Below are 25648 nucleotides of genomic sequence, written 5' to 3' on the forward strand. Positions count from 1 at the left end.
CCAGAACAAGGCTCCTAACTTAAGGATTCTCCTTGACTACAGAAAAATTATATGCACTAGATGTAGTATTTTTATGGTTTTTCTAATGCTTATTATAAATAGTTTTCCTTAATAGTAATACTTTAGTTATAAACCTTTTTCTATTTCTAAAGAACAGAAGTATTAAACCAATTACTATATAACCATGAATGTAATCACCATCAGTACTAAAACTAATACTTGGTATATTTATTTATACACATACTACATTTTGAGAAGCTCTGCAGATATTTTTATTATTTGATTAATGAAAAGACTTCTTTCATATCTATTCTAGGTTTCTAAAATAAAAAGCTCTTTCGTTGACTAAATTAATACATTTTGAAATATCTAGCAAACTGCATATTAAGTTTTGCCTAATTGAAATAAACTGCAAGAATGTTACTATCTATTATTTAGTTTCCTTTTTGTTCTTGGTTTGATTCAAGGTATCACAGAGCATTCACAGATGACAGGCTAGTTTGTTAAAGGAGACAGCTGAATTTACACGTGAAGCAAGTTCTGATACAAGACACATTAAAAATATATATACTGTGAAATTCAATTATTAAAAACCTCACCACTTTGTACATATCTGTTCTGCATACTTTTCTCCCTGAAAACGTTAGGACTCCTCGCCAGGACGGCCTGCAACAAGACTGGTATGTCGCCTTCTGGATCATCACTGCCAAGGTTGTCTTTCAACTCTCTGGCATTGAAAAAATAAATATAAAACATTTAAAAAGTGATGGTCATTAAGAATTCTTTATTTTCTATTACTTAGATTATAGACTTCTTTCCTTTCCCCATTTTAAACAACAGCAACAAAAAGAACCCCAAACATTATTTTATGGATTGGAAGTTTATGTAAGAATGTTTATATTAGCATAAAAGTGTAAAATAAGTGTCTACTCAAAATAATGGAAGGGTAAAAGTGATAATTATGCACAGAAGTTGATATCCGGACTTGGAATATATTTTCTCCCTTATATCTAAATATAAGTGAGTTTGTCTTTTTGAGAATGTCCTCTGAATGAAATAATGTTGCCATGTTGATTAAGACGAGACCCAAGGTTATATAATTTCCCCCTCTTTATTCTCATCTCAAATAAAGCCACTGGAGAGAAAAAACCCAAGTAAGTGGTTAAGAATAGCTGCAGTTAGTAAGCAGCAAGTTAAGTTCACAACTATAGGTAAATGCTAAGAAATAAAATTTAGGCAGTATTTAAAATTTCACATTTTACATGTTACTGTTGCACTCATTAAATCTAATAAGAAAGATTCATAAAGATGGTGTCCAATGATAAAATTAAATACATTTCTGGGAGCAATCAAAGCAGCTCACCATATAATTAATCATAATTGTATATATGCTATTCCTCTTTATCTCTCTAAATATGTGGTGAAAATCTTTCGATTAAGGATGTTCAGGTAGGGCCTTCCCTCGTGGTCCAATAATTTAAGAATCCACCATCCAAAGTAGGGGACGCAGGTTTGATCCCTGGTAGAGAAACTATACCCCACATGCCATAGGGCAACCAAGCCCTCGAGCCACAACTACGAGGCCCACACACTGCAATTTCAGAAGCCCCCACACGCCACAATGAGAGAAAGCCGCGCACTGCAATGAAGAGACCACAAGCCGCAATACAGTCCCAACAGAGCCAAAAAGAAGAGAAAGCACAGGTATGAGAAGCAATAAAATACTCAGACACTGTTGAATTTCTGTAGAGATATACTTCCTTCTGATTTTAAACAATCATTTCTCAGTTTCCCATCAGAAAATTCACATTTATTATTTCTCCTAAATTCATCAGCTTAAAAAATGGCCCCAAAGTATGAGCTACAGGTAATGGCAGAGATCTGTTCATTATAATGTGTTTTATACTCATTCCCCTAAATGAATCTTTTAAGTTGAAAAAATTAAAAGAATGGAAGGGCACAAGTGTACCACTGTGCAGTGGGTTATGAACTTTTTATACATTTTTGTGTTGCGTAGTGTGTTTTATACATTGTGTTGAGTATATATATATACTGTTTTGGTAGTAAAAAGTAAATTTTAAAAAGTATACTTGTGCAAAAAGTCTGTAAATAAGCTATATATTTAAGTTCATATCATTTTAAAGTCAACTGTGTGAAAATACACATCTATGTTCACACTGTACAATAAGTCCTGGAGAAAAATTAGTTCCAAATTCTGTAGCAACCTTCCTTGAAATTAATCTCTGAGTTCTTGCTATACTTTACATGAAAAGCATATAAGCCTATTCCAAACAGAACCATCATTAAACTCCCTAGTGCCCAGGAATTCTAACTACTCCAGCAATTTCAGGAAAAGGAGCTAAATTAATGAACAACTTGAGACCTCTGCACAGATCCATCTTGATGAATCCCAAGATTATTCCAAGAATCAAAAAAATATTCATAGAATTACATGCATCAGAACTACCGTCTCAAAGTAACTATGGTCTATTTAAATCTCATTAATATCTCATCACAATAAGGCTATATTTTCAAGAGGATATTCCAATAATTTAAAATTATGTATTAAACTTTTTTAGAAGTAAAAGTTAAACCATGAATACTGATTCTCTTACTAGGAGCAAAACATTTCATCTTACTTTAGAATATACTTACATGTGATCTGTTGATACCTGGTTGAGGCTGTGGACAAGCTGTGAAACCAAATTATCATCCCTACAGGCCAAAAGGCAGTTCACTTCTTCTGCTATTCGTGCATTAAAGAGAAGGCTCTTTGTAGTTGTAGCAGGTAAAGGGGATGGAAGAGGCAGCTGGTTCAGGACTATTTGGAATAAAATCAGAGAAATTAACTGAGTAACAGTATGAAACCTCTTTCATGCTTAAATATATATATGGGATTAAAAATAAGTTGTAAAATATCAGTGTGACAAATTATTAAAAGGCATTCTGTCTCTCCCCATACAAACCCCAAACTACTCTACAAAACTCCCCAAACGTCCCTTTGACCACAATAGATTATACTACTGAGACTAAAACTCTGTGCTAACTTCTCATGTCTTAATATCTTTATTAATTTTATAAATAGCCAAAAAAGTAGGATTAAAAAAATAGGTAATTTCTAAAAATTGAGTATTAATTAATCCAATTTACTTCTACTGTAAAGATTTATCATAATCAAATAAATAAACCAAGTAACAATATCTGACTCTTCACCAGATAGACAACTAATGTGTGTTTTTAAAAGCTTGGGCAAATACAAAAATAGCTCACTTTGGTAGGAGAACAACATGCATAGAATAGGATTCTCAAGAAAGAAAAATATCTAAGGAATTTTGCTTTAAGTTGTAGATTCCTAAATAATCTCTTCATTCTATTCTGACAGCAAAAAAAAAAAAAAAGACATCACTGTTCACAGTTATTTAAATTCAGTTACTTAATGTCTCTTCACATAGAAGGAATTTGTTCATTTGTTTAAAATAAAAGTTAAAAAGTTATCAACATTGCCTTTGTTTTTGGTTTAATTTTTAATCACCTATATAGAATTAACTATCATGCCACTCAGTCACTATGGGTAATAATAGGTTTCTGTTCATAAAAACATTGGAAACAAATCATTACTTAATAAGCAGAATTTATTGGGCAGAAAAATTTTTTAAATGAGGTACAGCTGAGATAATGCACAGACCTCACCGTCCCCCAACCAAAAAAAAAAGAAATTCCTGGTTGTTTATTTGACTCTGCACTCCTACAACGTATCAAATGAATTTATGCCTTACTTGAACAAAGTGATAACCAAAACTAAAGACTATTTCAAAAGCTTTCTTACCTATTTTAACCACACCAACTACTTTCTTGTTATATCAGATTTTATAAACTAGCCCTGCTTCAAAGCTGTAGGCTGTTATCTATTTTACACCCACTTAAACCAGCTGGAAATTAACCACAGAAAAAAACAGTATTTGGGGGAACATAAATGAAAACATTTCTTAAAGTTATTTTCCTATAGCTGCTTTTATGAAACTTTATATCTTGCAAAATGCTTGTTTTACAAAGAAAGGATGTGAGCTATTCACCATCAACCCTTCCTTCTCATATGTCTTCTCCCCTTTATTTATCAGGTAGGATAAGGACTAACATTGTGAGTAGTTTTTACACAAGGACTAAGAATTAAAGTTGCCTACCAAAAGAATGAGTCCCTAAAATACTGCACTCCACCGATTAAACCTGCCAACAAAGGTCCATCTAGTCAAAGCTCTGGTTTTTCCAGTAGTCACTTATGGATGTGAGAGTTGGACCATAAGGAAAGCTGAGTGCCGAAGAACTGATGTTTTTGAACTGTGGTGTTGGAGAAGACTCTTGAGAGTCCCTTGGACAGCAAGGAGATCAACCCAGTCAGTCCTAAAGAAATCAGTCCTGAATGTTCCTTGGAAGGACTGATGCAAAAGCTGAAGCTCCAATACTTTGGCCATCTGATGCAAAGATCTGACTCATTGGAAAAGACCCTGATGCTGGGAAAGACTGAAAGCAGGAGGAGAAGGGGACGACACAGGATGAGATGGTTGGATGGCATCACCAACTCAAGGGACCTGAGTTTGAGCATGCTCTGGGAGTTGGTGATGGACAGGTAAGCCTGGCGTGTTGCAGTCCATGGGGTTGCAAAGAGTTAGACATGACTGAGCGACTGAACTGAACTAAACCTCAAGTGAATGACAATGTTCTTAAGAAACTTAAGTGTTCATGGTAAAATAGACTCCTGACATCTGTGACAAACTCCAAAAGATTACCAAACATGATACCCAAAATAAATATCACTAAGAAATTAGATTAAGTGGGGCTATCAAATTTTCTTCTTTGAAGGGCAGTTTCAGTTACCATTTCCCTAAATGCTTTTTTAAAAGTGTGTAATAATTCCTATATGCAAACCATGTTTCTTCAGTTTCGATTTTTCTTAATGATTGTTTCACCTTCTCTGATCCTTACTTTTACATTTATCCCTTTCATGTAAGATCTTTAAACAAAAACATACTAAGGACCCATTTCTTAATGGGTCCTTAGTATGAAAGAGAAATTAAGGTCTTATTATTAGTTCACTAATTTTGTTACTTTCCCACTTACGCCAGTAAACCAAAGGAAATAATAATGTGTCATTCAAAATCTAAACTCTCTACACACTTTGTGTTATTTATGACACCACCAACAATTATTGTCATAGTCTCTTTAAAAATCAATGTCAGAGTAGAACGTTAACCAAACTTACGGTCTGTAAGACTAGCAATCCCCGCAAGAGTAGTGATGGGGACATGGGGCATATCCCCATTCATCCTGAAGTTCTGGAATGGTGTTGCCTATGAAAGTACTTAGTTCAGGTGCCAGCTGTCATTACTTTCCATTTCCCAAACACTGCAACAAAAAACAGATAATTATTTGTAACAATGTCAAATATATTACTTCTAGGGAAATGCTTAAAAAATAAAATGTTCTGTTTTCTTGCATACTCAAGCTATATATAACAGTAACAGCCATCACGCATATATTATTTACTGTATGTTCACACTGCAAAGTGCTTTGTATGCAACAACACATTTAGTCCTCACAACAATGAAGTAAGGTAGGTACTCTTTTTTTCCTGCATTTTACCGATGAGAAAATTAATTTACAAGGAATTTCAAGTAATTTGTGGAGCAAAGGTCAGAACCTAAACAATGTGGCTGTATTATTGGACAGGGATAGATACTCAATTTTGACAAACACTATTTTCTTTTCCACATCATATATGCATAAAAATTTATCTTCAACTTGCCTTCCTTAAATAATGTGCACATTATTAAAAGATGAGCCTTCAAACAATAAAGGCTGGAGAGGATGTGGAGAAAAGAGAACCCTCTTGCACTGTCGGTGGGAATGTAAATTGATACAGCCACTATAGAAGACAGTATGGAGATTCCTTTAAAAACTAGGAATAAAACCACCAGATGACCCAGCAATCCCATTGCTAGGCAAATAACCTAAGGAAACCAAAATTGAAAAAGACACATGTAGCCCAATGTTCACTGCAGCACTATTTACAATAGCTAGAACATAAAAGCAACCTGGATGTCCACTGACCGATGAATGGATAAAGCTGTGGTACATATACACAATGGAGTACTAGTCATAAAATGGAACACATCTGAGTCAGTTCTAATGAGGTAGATAAATCAAGAGCCTATTATTCAGAGTGAAGTAAGTCAGAAAGAGAAAAGTATTGCATAATAATGCATATATATGGAATCTAATAAGATGGTACCGATGAATTTACTTGCAGGGCAGCAGTGGAGAAACAGACATAGAGAACAGACTTATGGACATGGTGAGGGGGGAGGAGAGGGTGAGATGTCTAGAGAGAGTAACATGGAAACTTACATTACCATATGCAAAATAGATAGCCAATGGGAATTTGCTGTATGTCTCAGGGAACTTAAACAGGGGCTCTGAATCAACCTAGAGGGGTGAGATGGGGAGGGAGATGGGAGGGAGGTTCAAGAGGGAGAGGACACAGGTACACCTATGGCTGATTTCATGTTGATATTTGACAGAAAACAACAAAATTCTGTAAAGCAATTATCCTTGAATTAAAAAATAAATAATTTTTGAAAAAGATGTGTCTTTATTAAATAGCTTCATAAACAGCAAACAAAAAGAGTCTGTTCTACATCAATTAACTAAGACACAGTGCTGAAATACAAAGCTGAATTGTAATTTTTAAACAGTTTAAATACTTCTCTTTTTTTAAGAGAAGCTAGTCAGTAACCTTCAGGAGAAACCTATGAGTTTTTTGGTTTATAATCTTCAAAACAGTATAATGATATAACATTAATAATTCCCCTTACTCATACATCTTAATTCAACTTTAAAAATTTAAGTTTTTATAAAGAGATTATAAAGAGTGCTTTAGAACTGTCTCCGAAGGCAGTGCTTTATTTAAAATCTGAATGGTGACTGATTTGTAGATTGTAAATTTAATGGGTTGAGATCAATTTTGAGAGGGATGAAACAGAAATATAAGGCTATATTGCACATTGCTTTGTGAGTCAAGGTAACATGTCATTCTAATTATGAGTCACCAAATCAAAGCAGTCTGAAAGTTGCTGGCTTAAATAATGGAAGAGTAAAGAAAGTAGCCCCTTCATAAGTGGTAATAAGAATAAAACAAAATAATGCATGTAAATCACCTGACATACTACCTGGCACACTGTAAGTAATGCAGAAAGTTAACTGTATTACTGCCAACTGGAAAACACTTCAGAGGAACAACAGGTGGATTAGTGAAAAGGAATCTTTCAATATAAAGTACTCCCTACGTCTGAAAACCCTACTAAAAATTATTATTTGAAATTCCAGTATATATTTCACCATAGTATTACAAATATGTATAGCAGTCCTAGGGACTGTGTTGCACAAAATTATTAATGGTTAATCAGTGGGAGATATTATGCTAATCTCTTACTTCAGCCCATTATAATGAGTCTGAAGGGACCTTCTAAGAACTTGGCAAGATTTATAAAGACCCCAGTTCTTCACTCACTTAATTTCACTTCAAAATATGATTTCCTCATGTAAATGATAGAAATGCAAATAAAACAGTATTGGTAAAAGTTACAATAATAAAATTCAAATCGAAATGGATTTGGAATAAAAAACAAGTGTATAATCTGATGGTAGATAAACATTTCTGGACAGCCACTTTTGTAACCCACAGCCAAAAAAATGTGTATAATCTTGTCTCAACAATCTCACTTAGTAATGAAAACTTGGCAGGATTGATAATTTAACATTTATTCAGCACCTACTATTTAATAAAAACTGATATATAAAACACTTTAAATGTACTCTCATTCAACTTTTATATAAACCCAAGGTACTAACACTCCAGGTAAGTGAAGTCGCTGATTGTTCCAACTCTTTGTAACCCCATGGACTGCAGCCCACCAGGCTGCTCTGTCCATGGAATTCCCCAGGCAAGAATACTGGAGTGGGTTGCCACTTCCTTCTCCAGGGGACATTCTTAACTCCGGGATTGAACCCATGTCTCTGTTATGGCAGGCGGATTCTTTACTTTCTTTACTGTCTGAACCAACCAGGGTGAAGCCAGGGAAGCTCCTGAACTCAGGTGTTTCTAATCTTATCTTACATTCCCAACCATATATGAAGGACATCAAACTGGGAGGTATCTACAATGCTATGACAGAAAAGACAAACCAGTAAAAAAGGTAAATGAAACGTTCCTCAGAGAAGAAAAATATTTGTTTAAGGTCTCACAGCTTGTAAACTGACCTACAAAAGTTTGGATTTCTAGTTCAGTGTTCTTTATGTTATGCTGTCTTACAGGATTATATTATTTTGAATAAACCAACATTTTATATGTGTGGACTATTTAACTAATTTAGTTTTCCTTCCTTGGTAATACTAATTTCTCCTTTTCTTTGGTGAGGAAGGTGGGAGGGAGGGCTTAAAACTATTATATTTTTATTGTCTCAGTTTATATTACATTTAATAGAATATGCTGCCTCAAATTCTTTTGGGAAATAGGTAGAATATAAATCCTAAGCAGCTAGGTAAGTAAATAAGTAAATCTATGTTGTACTATATATAGTACAATATAACAAGATTGATTTCTTTATCACAAGATGATTTCCTATACAATGGGATCAGAAATGCAAAAATCAAACAATGGTCATTTTATTTCTTCTAAATGAGGCTGAGGTCTTAAGGAACTATAACATTTAGATGTAGGTCTCAACTTTAGACCATAACACACTTGATGATATATAATCAATTGAATCTAAAATGTAAGAGAAAAATGTTTTAATGTTAAATCACTGAACAGTCCACAAGAGGGCACACTTTCAACGACTACAAAATTTTTATATTCACATTTATTTTCCCACTAGTCCAAAGACTGGCCAGATTCTTCTGAAATAATCATTCACCACCACTAGAAAGCAACAGATTCTGAAGTTTGTAAAATTTTTTTAACACATATAAGCAATTTTTGGGTGCATATAAAATATAAGAAAAGCCTGAATACATGAAGACTTCTACAGTAATATTAAGTGATAAAAGCAAGTAATAGGTTTATCATTCATCTTCGTCCTATTAGCTATCTGCGATTTGTCTGCCCTTAGAATCTTTTCAAAAAACTCTGGTTACTCTGATTTTTTCGTTTTGATGCCACAGTAAGTTAATAAACATCTATCATCTCATACAAAGAAATTTTCTTGTGATAAAAACTCTTAAGACCTACTTGCTTAACAACTTTCATATATAACATACAGCAGTGTTTAATTATGTTTATCATGTTACACATGACATCTTTAGTGCTTTATCTTGTAACTGGGAGTTTGTACCTTTTGACTACCTTCAATTTCCTGACCCCCTCCCCCACACCGCAATCCCAGCCTCTTTCTGATAACCACAAATCTGATCTCTGAGTTTGCTTGTTTTTGAAGCTTAACTGATTTACAACACTGTTGGTTCCTAGTATACAACATAATGATTTGGTATTTTTATACATTTCAAAATGATCAACGTGGGAAGTCTAGTTACCATCTGTCACCATACAACAATATTACATTATTTACTATATTCCCCACACTGTACATTTCATCCTTGTGCTTCATCTATTTGCTAACTGGAAGTTTGTACCTCTTAATCTTTCTCACCTATTTTACTAATCCCCTCACCCATCTCCCCTCTGGCAACTACCTGTTTGTTCTCTGCATCTATAACTGTTTCTGCTTTCTTATGTTTGTTTATGTTTTGCTTTTAGATTCCACATATAAGTAAAATCATATGCTATCTGTTTTAACCTGACTTATTTCATTTAGAATACCCTCTAGGTCCATATGTGTCGCTGCAAATGACAGCATTTCATCTACTTGCATGTTATCAGCCATAAAAAAGAATATATGTATATATATATATATATACATGTGAATAGGTACATATCTATACGACATCATTTTTATCCATTCACCTATCAATGGGCACTCAGGTTCCTTTCATACCTTGGTTATTGTAAATAATGTGATGAATACATAGTATATGTATCTTTTCAAATTAGTGTTTTTGCTTTCTTCAGAGAAATACCCAGAAGTGGAATTGTTTTGTATGGCACTTTTGTTTTTAATTTTTTGAGGAACCTCTATACTGTTTTCCACAGTGGCTGCACCAATTTACATTCTCAGAAACAGTTCATGAGAGTTCTTTTATTTGTTGACTTTTTGATAATAGTCATTTTGAAAGGTGTGAGGTGATATCTCATTGTGATTTTGAATTGCATTTCTCTGATGATTAGTGATGTTGAGTATCTTTTCATGTTCCTGTTAACTATCTTTAAGTCTTCTTTGGGAAAATACCTATCCAGGTCCTCCGTCTGGCTATTTTGATCCTATTATAATAAGTCCCTAGAAACAATGAATTCTTTAAGACAACTCAGTAGGAGAACAAATATGTTTCAGGTACTTTAGGAAATTATTCCACAGCTTAAGATCATTACTTAAAGTACCGAAAAGAATAACTGAGAAAGAGTACATGCGCGCTTGTGCTTAGTCACTTCAGTCGTGTCCGACTCTCTCTGACCCTATGGACCATGGTTTGCCAGGCTCCTCTGTCCGTGAGATTCTCCACGCAAGAATACTGGAGTGAGCTGCCATTTCCTTCTCCAAAGAGTACATAAAGATGTACAAAAAACAAATCATGATTGCTCATGTATAATGCACATTAATGATCTCTGTTCTGTGCTAACGCATTCAAAGAGGTCATTTCCAACAACCTTCTTCTCTCTCCTGTTTCATCAATTTTCCCTCTTATTGGATCATTCCAATCAGCATATAAACATCTATATGCTGATAACTGCTACTATTCCCCAAAAACAAAACTTAAAAAACCCTTGTCTCCTATATCCTCCACCGAATTGCTTCATTTTCTGCTTCCTTTCACAGCAAAATACTTCAGTTGTCACCTCTAATTCTTCTAATTCACCTCTAATTCTTCTACTTTCTCTCAAGACCACACTGGGTTTTTATTCTCATCATTCCACCGAAAGTCTTACGATGGTTAGTAATGGCATGAATCTACACTGTTAAATGCAATGGACAAAACTCCTATTTCATTATTTGACCCAGCATTCAACAGAGCTGATTAATCTTCTGTTTGCACAATTCTGTTTTCCAGAAGAACATATTCTTTTGGTTTTTCCTCACAGGACAGGCCACTCCTGAATCCTATTTTGGTTCCTTCTCATCTTCCTGTTCTACCTATGCTGTTAATCTCATCTGATCTAAAGATTTTAAAACAGCACCTGTATGCTGATAACTCTAAAATTTATATCTCCTACTGTGACTTCTCCCCACAAACAATACACTCAATCCAACTACCTACTCAATATCTCTGCTTTGAAAAAGCTGGCTTGAAACTCAACCTTAAAAAAACTAAGATCATGGCATAAGGTCCCATCACTTCATAGCAAATAGATGGGGGGAAACTGGAAACAGTGACAGATTTTATTTTCCTGGGCTGCAAAATCACTGCAGACAGTGACTGCAGCTATGAAATTAAAAGATGGCTGCTCCTTAGAAGAAAGCCATGACAAACAGTGTATTAAAAGCCAGAGACATCACTTTGCTGAAAAAGGTCCATACAGTCAAAGATATGATTTTTCCATAGTCATGTATGGACATGAGTAAGACCATAAAGAAAGAAGGCTGAGCACCAAAGAACTGTTGCCTTCAAACTGTGGTGTTGGGAGAAAACTCTAGAGTCCCCTGGACTGCAAGATCAAACCAGTCAATATTAAAGGAAATCAACCCTGAATATAAATAAGAAGCATGGTTTCGGGATGATTCATGCACATTACATTCACTGTGCACTATACTTATATTACTATTATATCAGCTCCATGTCAGATCATCAACTATCAGCTAGAGCTCCTGCTGAAGCTCCAATACTTTAGCCACCTGATGCAAAGAGCCGACTAACTGGAAAAGACTCTGATGTGGGGAAAACTGAAGGCAAAACGAGAAGGACAGGATGACATGGCTGGACGGCATCATCAACTCAATGGACATGACTTTGAGCAAATTCCAGGAGATAGTGAAGGACAGAAAAGTTTGGTGTGCTGCAGTCCATGGGGCTGCAAACAGTTGGACTTGAAGAACAACAAGTGCAGGTCTAGAGTAGAGGTTGGCAGTTGGCAATCTTATTACTGACTTCTGAGAGCATGAATTATATGCTTTAGACAAATGTTCTTTATTAGATACTATCTGCAAATACTGTATCCTTATCTTTTGCCTTTTCACTCTCTTAACAATATCTTTTGAACTTTTTATGAAGTCCAGCTTAGCAGTATATTGATGGTGGTGGTGGGATGCGACTACAAAGAGACATGCAGAAAGTTTTTGGTGTAATGAAAATGTTCTGTATCATGGAGGGATGTTGGTTATATGAGTATACCCAAGATTTCTATTTTTCAATATATATATTACCAAATTCCAAAATACTACAGAAGTAATAATACTGCTACTAATAATTTAGCAGTGGTTACAGAATGGATGGAGGTATGGATGAAATTAGAATGACAGCATGCTGATTACTGTTGAAGATAAGTGACGGACATTAGGCATTCATTACACTCTTCTGTTTGCCTTTCATGTCCTTTAAGTCTCCCATAATAAACAGCCTGTTTCATATGTACCTTGCTCTTTCTTTTTTAAAATTTCTTTGGAGTAATTTAAAATGTGTTAACTTCCACATTTTATTTTAATTAAGGGAAATTTTTTGCTAGGTACAAAATATCATCTCATACTTAGGATTAAGTAAAGCCTTTCTTTTAACATACCTATTACTGTGAAACCATGTGATATGAAGTGAATGTTTCTATCTCCCCCCCCACCCCATTTGTATAAGGAACCCTAATCCCAGTATGATGGTATCAATATTTAAAAGTGGGGCTCATGAGAGGTGATTAGGTCACGAAGGTGAAATTCTCACCAGTAGGATTAATGCCCCTAGGAAAGAGACTTCAAAGAGCTCCTCTGATACTTCCACCATGTGAAGATACAGCAAAAATATGGCCATCTATGAACCAGAAAGCGGGTTCTTACAAGATACTGAATCTGCCAGGACCTTCATGTTGGAATTCCCAACCTCCAGAACTGTAAGAAACAAATTTCTGCTGTTTATAAGCCACTCAGTCTACGGTTGTTGTTGTTGTTGAAGTTGCTAAGTCATGTCCGACTCTTTGTGACCCCATGGACTGCAGCATGCCAGGCTTCCCTGTCCTTCACTGTCTCATGGAGTTTGCTCAAGTTCATGTCCACCGAGTCGGTGATGCTATTCTTTTAAGAGACTGAATGGTAAGACATCATGTTTCCCTCAGGCTTTATTTCTGTAATTGGTATTAAAAAAAATAAAAGAATTTAAAGAGATCCAAATACAGTAATTAAATAGTATAACTTATGAATGTGAAATAACTATATTAGGATAATTTTCAGGGAAAATAACCTTGTAAAAAGTCAATTAAGACTAGTAACTAACAACTCCTTTCTAAGGAGCTAAACTTCAAAATTATTTTAAATAGTCTTTCTTATAGGAAAAGAATAAAAACAGAGAAAAGCAACTTCTTACCCACATTACCTATAGTGCTTAGTCGCTCAGTCATTTCTGACTCTTTGTGACCCTCATGGGCTGTAGCCTGCCAGGAAGCCACCAAGGAAGCCCACATTATCTACAGTAACCTTTTTAATAATTTCCACTAGATCCTTCCCACTATGCTATTTTATAGGATGTAAATATATAAATTGGGCTTCCCTGGTCGCTCAGATGGTAAAGAATCTGCCTGCAATGCAGGAGACCTGGGTTTGATCCCTGCGTTGGGAAGATCCCCTGGAGAAAGGAATGGCTGGCTACCAACTCCAGTATTCTTGTCTGGAGAATTCCATGGACTGAGGTTAAGCATGTTATTTTTAAAATTTAATATGCTAATATTCAATGAACTAACCATAAAATACAGATTTTCATAACATCAAACGGCATATCCTTTCTATACATAAAATGAAAAAATATTTAGTTGTTTAAATTGCCATTATTGATAAATCTTTTATTAAGAAAAATGGGTTTCTAAATTTTAAATGAAGTTTCTGATGTATATGATTAGTCCCACAAAAGTAAAGTTACTATGAAACACAGATTATTAAAAAGAAAATAAAACATTAACTATATCCTGAGCTAGAAGGTTAATAGGAATACAAAATGTAAAAAGATATCTGTGTGTTATAAAGCAGCAGCCCCCAATCTTTTTGGCAACAGGGACCAGTTTCACAGAAGACAATTTTTCCCTGGACTGGGGAGTGAGGGGATGGTTTTGGGATGATTCATGCACATTACATTTATTGTGCACTATACTTATATTACTATTATATCAGCTCCATGTCAGATCATCAAGCGTTAGATCCCGAAGGTTGGGGACCCCTGTTATAGAGGACTTTCATGGTTGTTTACAAAATCTAGGAAAACTGATGGGGATAGGGGAGGTGTGCAGAAAAGAGGGATATAAAAAAATAGTTTTCTCAAATAATATTTTGACACAAGTCAATATCACAAATAAACACAAAAGCAAACTAAACTTAAAATGGAACTGAAACACTTTCCATTTCAGTCAGAATACTGAATTGCCTGGAGTTGAGGAAGCAGTTTGGCTTCTCTTTACCAGTATTTGATAGCTGATAATATTACATATGCTTATCAGCAGGTAATGAAATTTCTAAGTGACTTATCTCCATTTACTTGATGATCTGATTTCTTGATTTTTAAAACATTAAATCTTACATATTCACCATCATGCATTTAGCATCTACTACCTAGAATAGGATCTGACAGTGAGTTTTGAGCATAATGTGGTTAAAAAAAAAAAGTTTAAAAACCACCCCAAACATGGTTAATATCCTCATAGAGCTTACAGAATCCATTGGTAGTGATATTATGACTAATCACCATGTAACAGATGATCACATATTGTGATAAACTTCACAACAATAATAATGGATGAATACTTAGCATCTACTATACACCTGGAATTGTTCTAAGGGACTTACATGTTTAATTTCATATTAATTTATATTTAGTTCATCTTTACATATCTGAATTCAGTTAATCCTTATCCTATTTAACAGGTAGTATTATTAATTTAAGATAATAAAACCTGGGGCATATGAAGGTAATTAATTTGTCCAAGGTCTGATTCCAGAGTCCCTGATCTTAATATTTTGGAGTTCTTGCTCTTTTCTAAATGAAAAGAACTGGGCACTTTGAGAGACAAAAAGACTGCAACCAAGTTCAGAGTGAAGGGTGGACAGTAACAATGTCTCATTTAGGAAGTCTCATTAATATGAGTTACACAGGCAAAAGGCAAAGAAGAAATGGGGACAGGGTGGGGGCGGTGAATAGCATGCTCACGTCCCTACAGAAGGACAAAGGAAAAGGGGATTCTGTCGCTGTACACAATGATGCATTGATACAAGACTAAGGAGAAAAGATACATATAAATTAGATCATACCTAGCCTAATAGGTCAGGGCAAGGCGCTTTTGATGTCAAATCATGCCACTTTAAAAAAAAAAAAAGACCCTGATGCTGGACAAGATTAAAGGCAGGAGGAGAAAGGGACGACAGAGGATGAGATGGTTGGATGGCATCACCAACATGATGGACATGAGTTCGAGCAAGCTCTGGGAGTTGGTGATGGACAGGGAAGCCTGGCGTGTTACATACAGTCCATGGGGTTGTAAAGAGTCAGACACAACTGAGCGACTGAACTGAACTGGCCATTTAACATAAAACATAAAACTGAATGCTAAGTTAAAACATGCTAAGTTAAAACATATCTTAGTTACTGAATTCAGCAACTGTAGTTCCTTAATTTTTGAATCCATTTCTCTGTTTTCATAGAGACTCTATATACTCCTGAAAGATACCAACTTGAATTCAGCTCACTGTGTTTACAAAATTAGACATGGATTTAAAAGACTAGAAGGAAAAATGGTTTGTCACAAATATAGTTTTTCCAACAATCATGTCAAATGTGAAAGAACTGGACCTAAAAAAGGCTGAATGCTGAAGGATTGAGACTTTCAAATTTTGGTGCTGGAGAAGACTCTTGAGAATCCCTTGGACAGCAAGGAGACCAAATCAGTCAAACCTAAAGGAAATCAATCCTGAATATTCATTGGAAGGACTGATGCTGAAGCTGAGGCTCTAATATTTTGGCCACTTGATATGAAGAGCTGCACTGGAAAAGAGCCTGCTACTGGGAAAGACTGAGGGGAGTAGAAGAGGATGACAGGATGAGATGGTTGGATGGCAGCACCAATTCAATGGACATGAGTTTGACTTGTGTGCTGCAGTCCATGGGGTCGCAAAGAGTTGGACATGACTTGCAGACTGAACAACAGCAACAAAGTATGAAAATTACTGCCTAAGAATAAACTTTAAAACATAAAACTGAATGCTAAGTTAAAAAAAAAACAAAAAGTAAAACCGAAAAATGTTTCTTGTGTGAAATAAACTTACGTTCATGCAAAAACCTGCACATCACTGTTCACAGCAGCATTATCTATAATAGCCAAAAACAGGAAACAACCCAAATGACCTTCAGTGCATGAATGGCTAAACAAGTTGGTCAATCTACACCACAGAATACTACTTAGCAATAAAAATGTACCAACTATTCACGTAACAACTTGGATGAATCTCAAGGAAATTATACTGAGTGAAAAATGCCAATCTCAAAAATATATACTGTATGATTCCATTCATGGGATACTCCTGACATACCAACTTGAGGATGAAAGGCTGATCAGTGGCTGCCAGAACTTGGAGATGGGGAATGCAGGTGTGACTATGAAGTGACAGTACAAGGAAGTGGTTCTTGTGGTGACACAACAGTTCTCTATATTGAGTACAGTGGTGTTTACATATAACTACTTGTCTGTATGCTTGTGCTCAGTCCCTCAGTCAAAGTACATTTAGGATAAAACTATATAGAAACACACACAAAGTACATGCATAGCTGGCTAAATCTGAATAAACTGGATTGTACAAGTGTCAATTTCCTGGTTTTGAAATTTTAATACAATGTTACTTTTGTTGGAGGTTGGATTAATAAGGGTATACATGATATCCCCATACTCTTTTTTTTTTTTGCAACTTCCTATGAATCTGCAATTATTTCAAAATAAAGAATCATTAAAAGCCAATTATAGTCTGTGGGTTCTAAACAATACCTAGTTCATTCACTTTATGGGCTTTTATTATTGAACCAAGTTAAAAGTTCTGATAGCTGATTTAGAAATTTTGCAAAGCAATTTATAGGCAGAAGTTTTTTTTTTTAGTTTTTCCTGAAGGCTTCTTTTTTAAAAAATTTTCTTAGTTGAAGAGATAACTTTTAATTTTGATATAATTTCAAGCTTACAAAAAGTTAACAGAGTTACACAAAACTGCTATACAAGAAACTGCTGTAATGTTTACCCAGATTCACTACCTGCTTACCTTTCGCCTGTCTGCTTTACCTTTCACAATCCCTTCCTCCTCCCTGTCCTCCTTTGTGTGTGTGTGTATCCCCCTGAACTATTTCAGAGCAAGTTGGAGTTATCAGAGTCCATTTCTCTCAATCCTTAATTATGTATTTCCTGGAAAAGTCAGTTTTCATTCCAATCCCAAACCAATCCTAAAGAAAATCAACCCTGAGTATTCACTGGAAGGACTGATGCTGAAGCTGAAGCTCCAATACTGTGGCCAGCTGATGAGAAGAGCTAACTCACTGGAAATGACCCTGATGCTGGGAAAGATTGAGGGCAGGAGGAGAAGCGGGCAACAGAGGATGAGAGAGTTGGATGGCATCACCGACTCAACAGACCTGAGTTTGAGCAGACTCCAGGAGATACTGAAAGACAGGGAGGGAAGCCTGGTGTGCTGCAGTCCATGGGATTGCAGAGAGTCAGATACAACTGAACAACAAAAAGTGTATTTCATAAGAGCAAGAACATTTTCTTAGATAACAAGAAGCCAATGGAAAAAACCATGAAATTTAACATTTATAAAATAATATCTAATCCCAAGTCCCTATTCTATCCACTGTCCCGATAATATTCTTTTTTAACTGTTTTTCCCCCTTGGTTCAGGAACCAACCTAGAATCAAATATAACATTCAGCTGTCATGACTTTAAGTCTTCTTGAATTTAGATTGGTTCCCTGTACTTTCTTTGCATTTATTGACTTGTTTGTATAATCCATAGATCTGGAATTCCAGTGATATGTTATAGTAGGTATTATCATAGACTCCTAGTGCATTATAACAGGAAGCATCTGATACCAGTTTTTTGCTAATTTGATGTTAACTTTGATCACTTGATTAATGCAGTGTGGGCCATGTTCTCCGTTATTAAGTTACCCGTCTGCAGTTTGTGGAAAGAGGCTTGTGTAAGGGAGACTACTAAATACCTAATTCCCACTGAACTTATACTACTTAATTTTAATACTATCAATGATTTTCTATCAATGTTTTATTTATTTCTGGTCATTCTACTGTAACGGGACATTTCCCTTCCTCCCTATTCATTCATGTCAGTATGGACTGGGCAATTTCTTTTTTACTGAATGAGTTGCAATCTATTATTATTCATTTATTTTGATGCTCAAAATTTTCCCCAATTTGGCCAGGGGCAGTTCTTGCCTGGAGAATCCCAGGGACGGGGAAGCCTGGTGGGCTACCGTCTATGGGGTCGCACAGAGTCGGACACGACTGAAATGACTCAGCAGCAGCAGCAGCAGCAGCTTCTCCAAGCTGACTTTCTTGTCCTTCTGTTATGTCCTATCACTCTTTAAGAGATTCCTTACTTTTCAGTGCAATAAGATATGCCAACCTCATCTCATACCTTTCCTATCCCAACAGTGGAAACCAGCCTTTTCTTCAGAGAGGTGCTCTGATTCTATTTAGTGGAGAATATTATTCAGAGACAGCACTAGTTGTGCTGTTACTGGTATATCATTGTAAGCCAAGCGCATTAAATGAAAAAATAGAGAATCAAGAGAAAATAAGTAAAACATGAGTTGCAAAACAATATAAATGTGAAAAACAATTTATAATTTCCAGAATCACACAATTTCATAGGTGAAAAATATCTCTGGGAAACAAACATCTATTTTATAGGCAAGAAAACCAAGACCTAGTGATAGTAGGTATGTTAAATATGGTCACAGAATAAATTATTAGCCAAAGTCAGCAAATTCTCAATTCAAAGTTCACCAAGTTTTGCTCTTATACTATTTATTCAATAAGTATTTACTAAGTGCCTATAACATGCAATACACTGTTGCAGCTAGGGATATAGCAGTGAACTAAACAGATAACAATTCCTGTATGGCCTCACAGAGTTTAATTTTCCATACGAAAAGGTGCTTTAGTTCATTAGTCTTTAAGAAAATGTAAATGACAACCATAGTAAGATATATTTAAAGTTAAAAAGTAATCACCTGTTGCAATGACAGCATAGTGACAACAGGAATGCTCACACAATGCTGGTGGGAGTATATAAAATGGGTACACACACTCTGGAGAAGGGACATTATCTGTTGGGTGATTACCCTAGGCCCTGTAATTTCACTCCTTGGTATATACCCAATAGAAAGCTAAATAGCTTAAAGCTCTCAATCTCCTCCTAGAACCAGTGGGTCAGGCTAGACATGTTGGTCTTCAGAGATGGCAGAGACACAAAAAGTGCAAGCACAATCTTACAACGTTTTTTCAAACCTTTGGTCATGTCACTGGCAGGAACTACACATTACTTGGGAAAGAGCCTGGATGCAGGCAGGGGTGAAGGCCTGGAGCTGTTAATACAATCTATCATATCCACCCATTCCAAGATGTTTCAGAGATGGAAGCTGATATTTTAACAACACTCCCCTGCAAGGTGATTTTGATGCTTGCTAAAGTCTGAAAACCAACAGGCACCAGAGATTGCTGGGTCTTATGCCCAGAGTTTCTAATTCCGTAAGCCCTGAGTAACAGCCAAGGACTTAGCATTTCTAATAATTTCCCAATGATGCTAATGCTACTGATCCTAGGGCTACAGTGGTAACTACTGGGCTAAAAGACAGGGAAAATCTTCTGAGGAAGATGTCACCTGTAATGAATTTTGAAAGCTTGGTATTGATGAAGAGTGGGAACGGTGTTGCAGGCAGAGGGAAAAGCAAGTGCAAAGGAAGAAAGCTGTGAAACTGCATGACGCCCATGTGGACTGAGGGAGGTTAAACAGACAAAAGCCAGATTATAAACAAGCCTATGTGCTAGGTTAAGGAGTCCAAATTTGAAACACTTTATATTAAGAAAATTATATGAACAGATTCTGTTATTAGAGCATGATCTATAGCAGCACTATGGAAGAGAAGGTGCTAAACTTGTAGAAAGGTACTAGAAGAAAGGAAGAACAATTAGGTAGAAATAAACTACCACTTGAACAAAGAGAAAGCAAGGTTAATAGCAAGAAAAGGGCAGATATACAGAAAGAGATTAATCTGGAGACAACTTGGATGTGGAGAGAGAGGGAATCTAGGACAACTTTCAGGTTCTAGCTTGGGTAACTAAAGGTGTAACATGCCCATATACATGCATTCATAAATACAGGTATCACGTTCTGTGTTGTTCTATAAGGATTTGAAACAGTTTACTACAAGAATACATAGGTTGAAAGATAAACAAGTGAAGGATTCTGAACAAGGGATACACTGAGATAAAGAAAATAAATAAAAATAGTACAGAGTAAAGCACAGTATAATGCTCTCCAAAACTCCCAAGAGTTGACCTTCAAATATGGCTTAAGTTCCCTAGATAGGAATGAAAAGAAGTAAATACATAGTGTCTATAAAGTGAATCAACTGTTCAGGAGAAGTACAGCTTTTCCAAGATACTGGAAATCTGAGGGAAATTTCACCAGTGAGTTCACATAAAGAAGATTCTGGATGATATAACGAAGAAAGTCCTTGAAGGCATCCCTAAAAAAAAACCTCCCCAAATGTTTCGAGCTACTTTGCTTTTTTTAATCACATCCATTTAAAAGGACAATTCAGTAAAAACAAACCAACAAGGGGCCAAAATAATGCAATCCATCCAAGTACACAGATCTCTAATAGTATGGTTCTATCGAAGAGTAAAATTGTAAATATTCAGAGGAATGGATGGACAGAAAGTTGCCACTGAACAGTCCTTCATTAATTTTTCTCAGAACTGGACTTTTCAAAAACTGAGATGGTCCAGAGTACATGTTTGAAGTGGAAAACAAACACGCAGTATTACTAAGGGTAGCAATATAAGTTTTATTAACCAACCAATCTAGGCAAGGAAAATGAAGAGAGCTAACTTCACAAAGTTTAAGGAGCTTACTCAAAATATGTTTTACATAGAAACTTCAGGGAGGTTAGAATCTTCTTTGGAAAAAAGTCTGATGCTGCTCTAACACATGGATCATGCTGCCAAATTCCTACTAACAACAGATTATGCAAAATGTTATTACAATTTTCAGAATATGAAAGCCAAGAAGTTAATAAAACACCTTGTGTGTGTGCTCAGTCGTGTACGACTCTGCAATCCCATGCACTACAGCCCACCAGGCTCCTTTCACTCTAGGCAATGTTCTCTACACTATTTAACACATCGTAAATTCTCTGTTACAGAAAAGTCTTTCCCTCTCTCCCTCCTTCTCCCTCTCTAAATACACTTTCACCCACTGCCCCTTGGCCCCCACCTTGGACACACACTTACTAGACTGCCTACTAGTAGGCAGTATATGTATATAAACTGAGGTATAGAGAGAGAGAAAAAATATATATTTTGACTACTTGCTAAGTATGTGCTGGGCACTGTGCCTGTTGCTTTACATTCTCCTCCCCCCCCCTTTTTTTTTCATTTGATCTTCATAATAACTCAATGAATAGGTCTCATTTTAAAGATCAGAACAAACGTAAATGAAGAGCAGAAAGTATAAAAGTTAATTAAGATGTAGACTCAGTATTCAATAACAATTTATCATCATTCAAATCATTCAGATATAAAAGCTTTAATAAAATGGCGCTTAAACACACAAAAAGAGTATGTTCAGCCTTACCGTTACTACAAGAATTAAAACTATACTGAGAGCAAGTTTCTGAATTCCAGCCAACCTGATAAATGAGAAATGTCAACACACTATTACGGATGCTGTTGAGAAACAAGTACTCTCATACAATGCTGGCTAGAATGCAAAATGTAGTTTAATTTGGCATATATATCAAAACTACATGGGCTTCCCAGGTGGCGCTAGTAGTAAAGACCCTGCCTGCCAATGCAGGAGAACAAAGAGCCAACGGTTCAATCCCGGGGTTGGGAAGATCCCCTGGAGGAGGAAATGGCAACCCATTCCAGCATTCTTGCCTGGAAAACCCCATGGACAGAGAAGCCTGGTGGGCTACAGTCCATGGAGGTCACAGAGTCGGACACGACTAAAGTGACTTAGCACAGCACACACATATACATTTACATAAACTTTTGACTCAGTAATCCCATTTCTAGAAGCTGACCCTCCACAAATATGCAGAACATAAGCAAAATGTTATTCATTACAGCATTATTTGCAATATAAAAACTTGAAAACAATCTAATGTCTCAGCACAGGAATCTGACTGTATAGTACATCCACATCATGGAATATTATATAGTAGTTTAAAAGAATGAGAACTATGAACTGAAACAGAGTAATTCCTAGGAAAAACTAAGTGAAAAAAAAAACCAAGGTATAAAACAAATGTATACAGAATGCAATCTGTCCTAAATGAAGGAGAAATGAGAATACGTACAGGTACTGCTTAATCATAAAAAGAAATCAGGGAAGACAAAGTTGAAAGTAATGTAATCATTATCCCCAGGGAAGGTAGGAATGGGATTGTAGTGAGGCTCTTGAGTATACCTTCCCAATACCTTCCCTATTGGGTTGACTTTGGAACCATGTAAATGTTACATTCAGAAATCAGTATTAAATCAAATTTTTAAAAAAGCAATCTCTAAAATCAAACACAAGCAGCATAACTATATTATCAAATAATATAATCATCAGTCTTTAATATTCATTCACCAGTCCTGAATATTCATTGGAAGGACTGATGCTGAAGCTGAAACTCCAATACTTTGGCCACCTGATGCAAAGAACTGACTCATTTGAAAAGATCCTGATGCTGGGAAATATTGAAGGCAGGAGGCGAAGGGGACGACAGAGGATGAGATGGTTGGATGACATCACTGACTCAATGGACATGAGTCTGAATAAACTCCGGGAGTTGGTTATGGACAGGGAAGCCTGGCATCCTGCAGTCCATGGGGTCACAAAGAGTTGGACACAACTGAACAACTGAACTGAACTGAATAACATCATCACACACAAAAAAACTTAACCAAGTAATTCTCACCACAGGACTCTGACTATATAAAATTATTGAGTGTGGTGGGTTGAACTCTAAGGCCTCCTCCAAAATATGTCCACCTAAATCAATGAATGTGACCTCATTTGGGAAAAGGGTCTTTCAAATGTAAGAATCTCAAGATAAGATCACCCTGAATTTAGGGTGGACCCCAAATCCAATGAACTTATTCTTATGAAAGACAGAAATGGGAGACACACTCACACACAGTGAAGAAGGCCGAGGGAAGATGACAGCAGAGACTGGAGTTATGCAGCCACAAACCAAGCAATGGCTGGAGCCACGAGAAGCTGGAAGAGGGCAAGGAAGGATTCTTACCCAGAGCCCCAGCAGGGAGAATGAGACTGTTAACACCTTGATTCTAGACTTATGGCCCCTAGAACTTCGAGAGAATAAAATCCTGTTGTTTCAAGACACCAAAATTATGGTAATTTTTTACAGCAGCCCTGGTAAACTAATACACTGGGATATATTCTAAGGACAGAAAAGATTAAAGAGAACTCTTAAAACTTGCCTAGTGTGTTTTATTTTGGCAGTGGTGTCGATATAGGAATTCAAATACAATATATTCTTAGAAGTCAAATAAAGAACACCTTCTACTGTGTCACTATTGAAATCTGAGAACTGTTTTTATTATTTATTTCCATAAGAAACCTCAATAAAAACATCTACAAACTTAATTCCAAAGTCCCTTTCCTCATTTTTAGTTTATTTCTATTTCTATTTTCCTCTGTTCCAACATAAACTGTCCATTCTTGCCATACTGATCTTTTCATTGATTCCAAAATAGGCTTATCCTCAAACCTTGCATGAACAGACTTCCTTATACTGTTCTTTTTCCTTTCTATACCAAACAAACTATCTATTCTCCAAGCTCCACCTCTTCTTTGAAACCATCCTCTACTACTGTGCTTCACAATCTTTTTCTTTAATGAACTTGTGTGTTACATGTATCTAAGTAAGGATCTGTCTATGCATCAGCTCAGTTCAGATCAGGCGCTCACTCGTGTCTGACTCTTCGTGATCCCATGGACCGCAGCAGGCCAGGCCTCCCTGTCCATCACCAACACCCAGAGTTGACTCAAACTCGCATGCATTGAATCGGTGATGCCATCCAACCATCTTATGCTCTGTCGTCCCCTTCTCCTACTACCTTCAATCTTTCCAAGTGTCAGGGTGTTTTCGAATGAGTCAGTTCTTCACATCAGGTAGCCAAAGTATTGGAGTTTCAGCTTCAATATCAGTCCTTCCAATGAACACTCAGGACTGATCCCCTTTAGGATGGACTGGTTGGATCTCCTCGCAGTCCAAGGGACTCTCAAGAGTCTTCTCCAACACCACAATTCAAAAGCATCAATTCTGCGGCACTAAGCTCTCTTTATAGTCCAACTCTCACGTCCATACGTGACTACTGGAAAAACCATACCCTTGAGGAGACAGACATTTGTTGGCAAAGTAATGTCTCTGCTTTTTAATATGCTGTCTAGGTTGGTCATAACTTTCCTTCCAAGGAGTAAGCATCTTTTAATTTCATGGCTGCAATCCCCACCTGCAGTGATTTTGGAGCCCCCCAAAATAAAGTCAGCCACTGTTTCCACTGTTTCCCCATTTACTGCCATGAAGTGATAGGACCAGATGCCATGATCTTAGTTTTCTGAATGTTGAGCTTTAAGTCAACTTTTTCACTCTCCTCTTTCACTTTCATCAAGAGGCTCTTTAGTTCTTCTTTACTTTCTGCCATAAGGGTGGTGTCATCTGCATATCTGAGATTATTGATATTTCTCCCGGCAATCTTGATTCCAGCTTGTGTTTCCTCCAGCCCAGCGTTTCTCATGATGTACTCTGCATATAAGTTAAATAAGCAGGGTGACAATATACAGCTTTGACATACTCCTTTTTCAATTTGGAACAAGTCAGTTGTTCCATGTCCAGTTTCAACTGTTGCTTCTTGACCAGCATACAGATTTCTCAGGAGGCAGGTCAGGTGGTCTGGTATTCCCATCTCTCTCAGAATTTTCCACAGTTCATTGTGATCCACACAGCCAAAGGCTTTGGCATAGTCAAGAAAGCAGAAATAAGATGTTTTTCTAGAACTCTCTTGCTTTTTCAA

The 25648-nt window shown here is 36.3% G+C and overlaps 1 protein-coding gene across 4 annotated transcripts in view; it reads right to left on the minus strand.

Moving 5' to 3' along the window:
- NIPBL (NIPBL cohesin loading factor) overlaps positions 1–25648 on the minus strand; it is a 198226-nt gene that overhangs the window by 108142 nt on the left and 64436 nt on the right. For all 4 annotated transcript variants that reach the window (XM_069555864.1, XM_069555860.1, XM_069555862.1 and 1 more), the window contains 3 exons: positions 5258–5400; positions 2656–2821; positions 600–727 (listed from right to left, as the gene is read on the minus strand). In XM_069555864.1, coding sequence (XP_069411965.1) covers positions 600–727; positions 2656–2821; positions 5258–5321 — 358 coding nt within the window. In that variant the 5' untranslated portion in view covers positions 5322–5400. The remainder of the gene's footprint in view (positions 1–599; positions 728–2655; positions 2822–5257; positions 5401–25648) is intronic.

Source organism: Ovis canadensis, chromosome 16 (assembly GCF_042477335.2).
Source record: "Ovis canadensis isolate MfBH-ARS-UI-01 breed Bighorn chromosome 16, ARS-UI_OviCan_v2, whole genome shotgun sequence".
NCBI classification, from domain to species: Eukaryota; Metazoa; Chordata; class Mammalia; order Artiodactyla; family Bovidae; genus Ovis; species Ovis canadensis.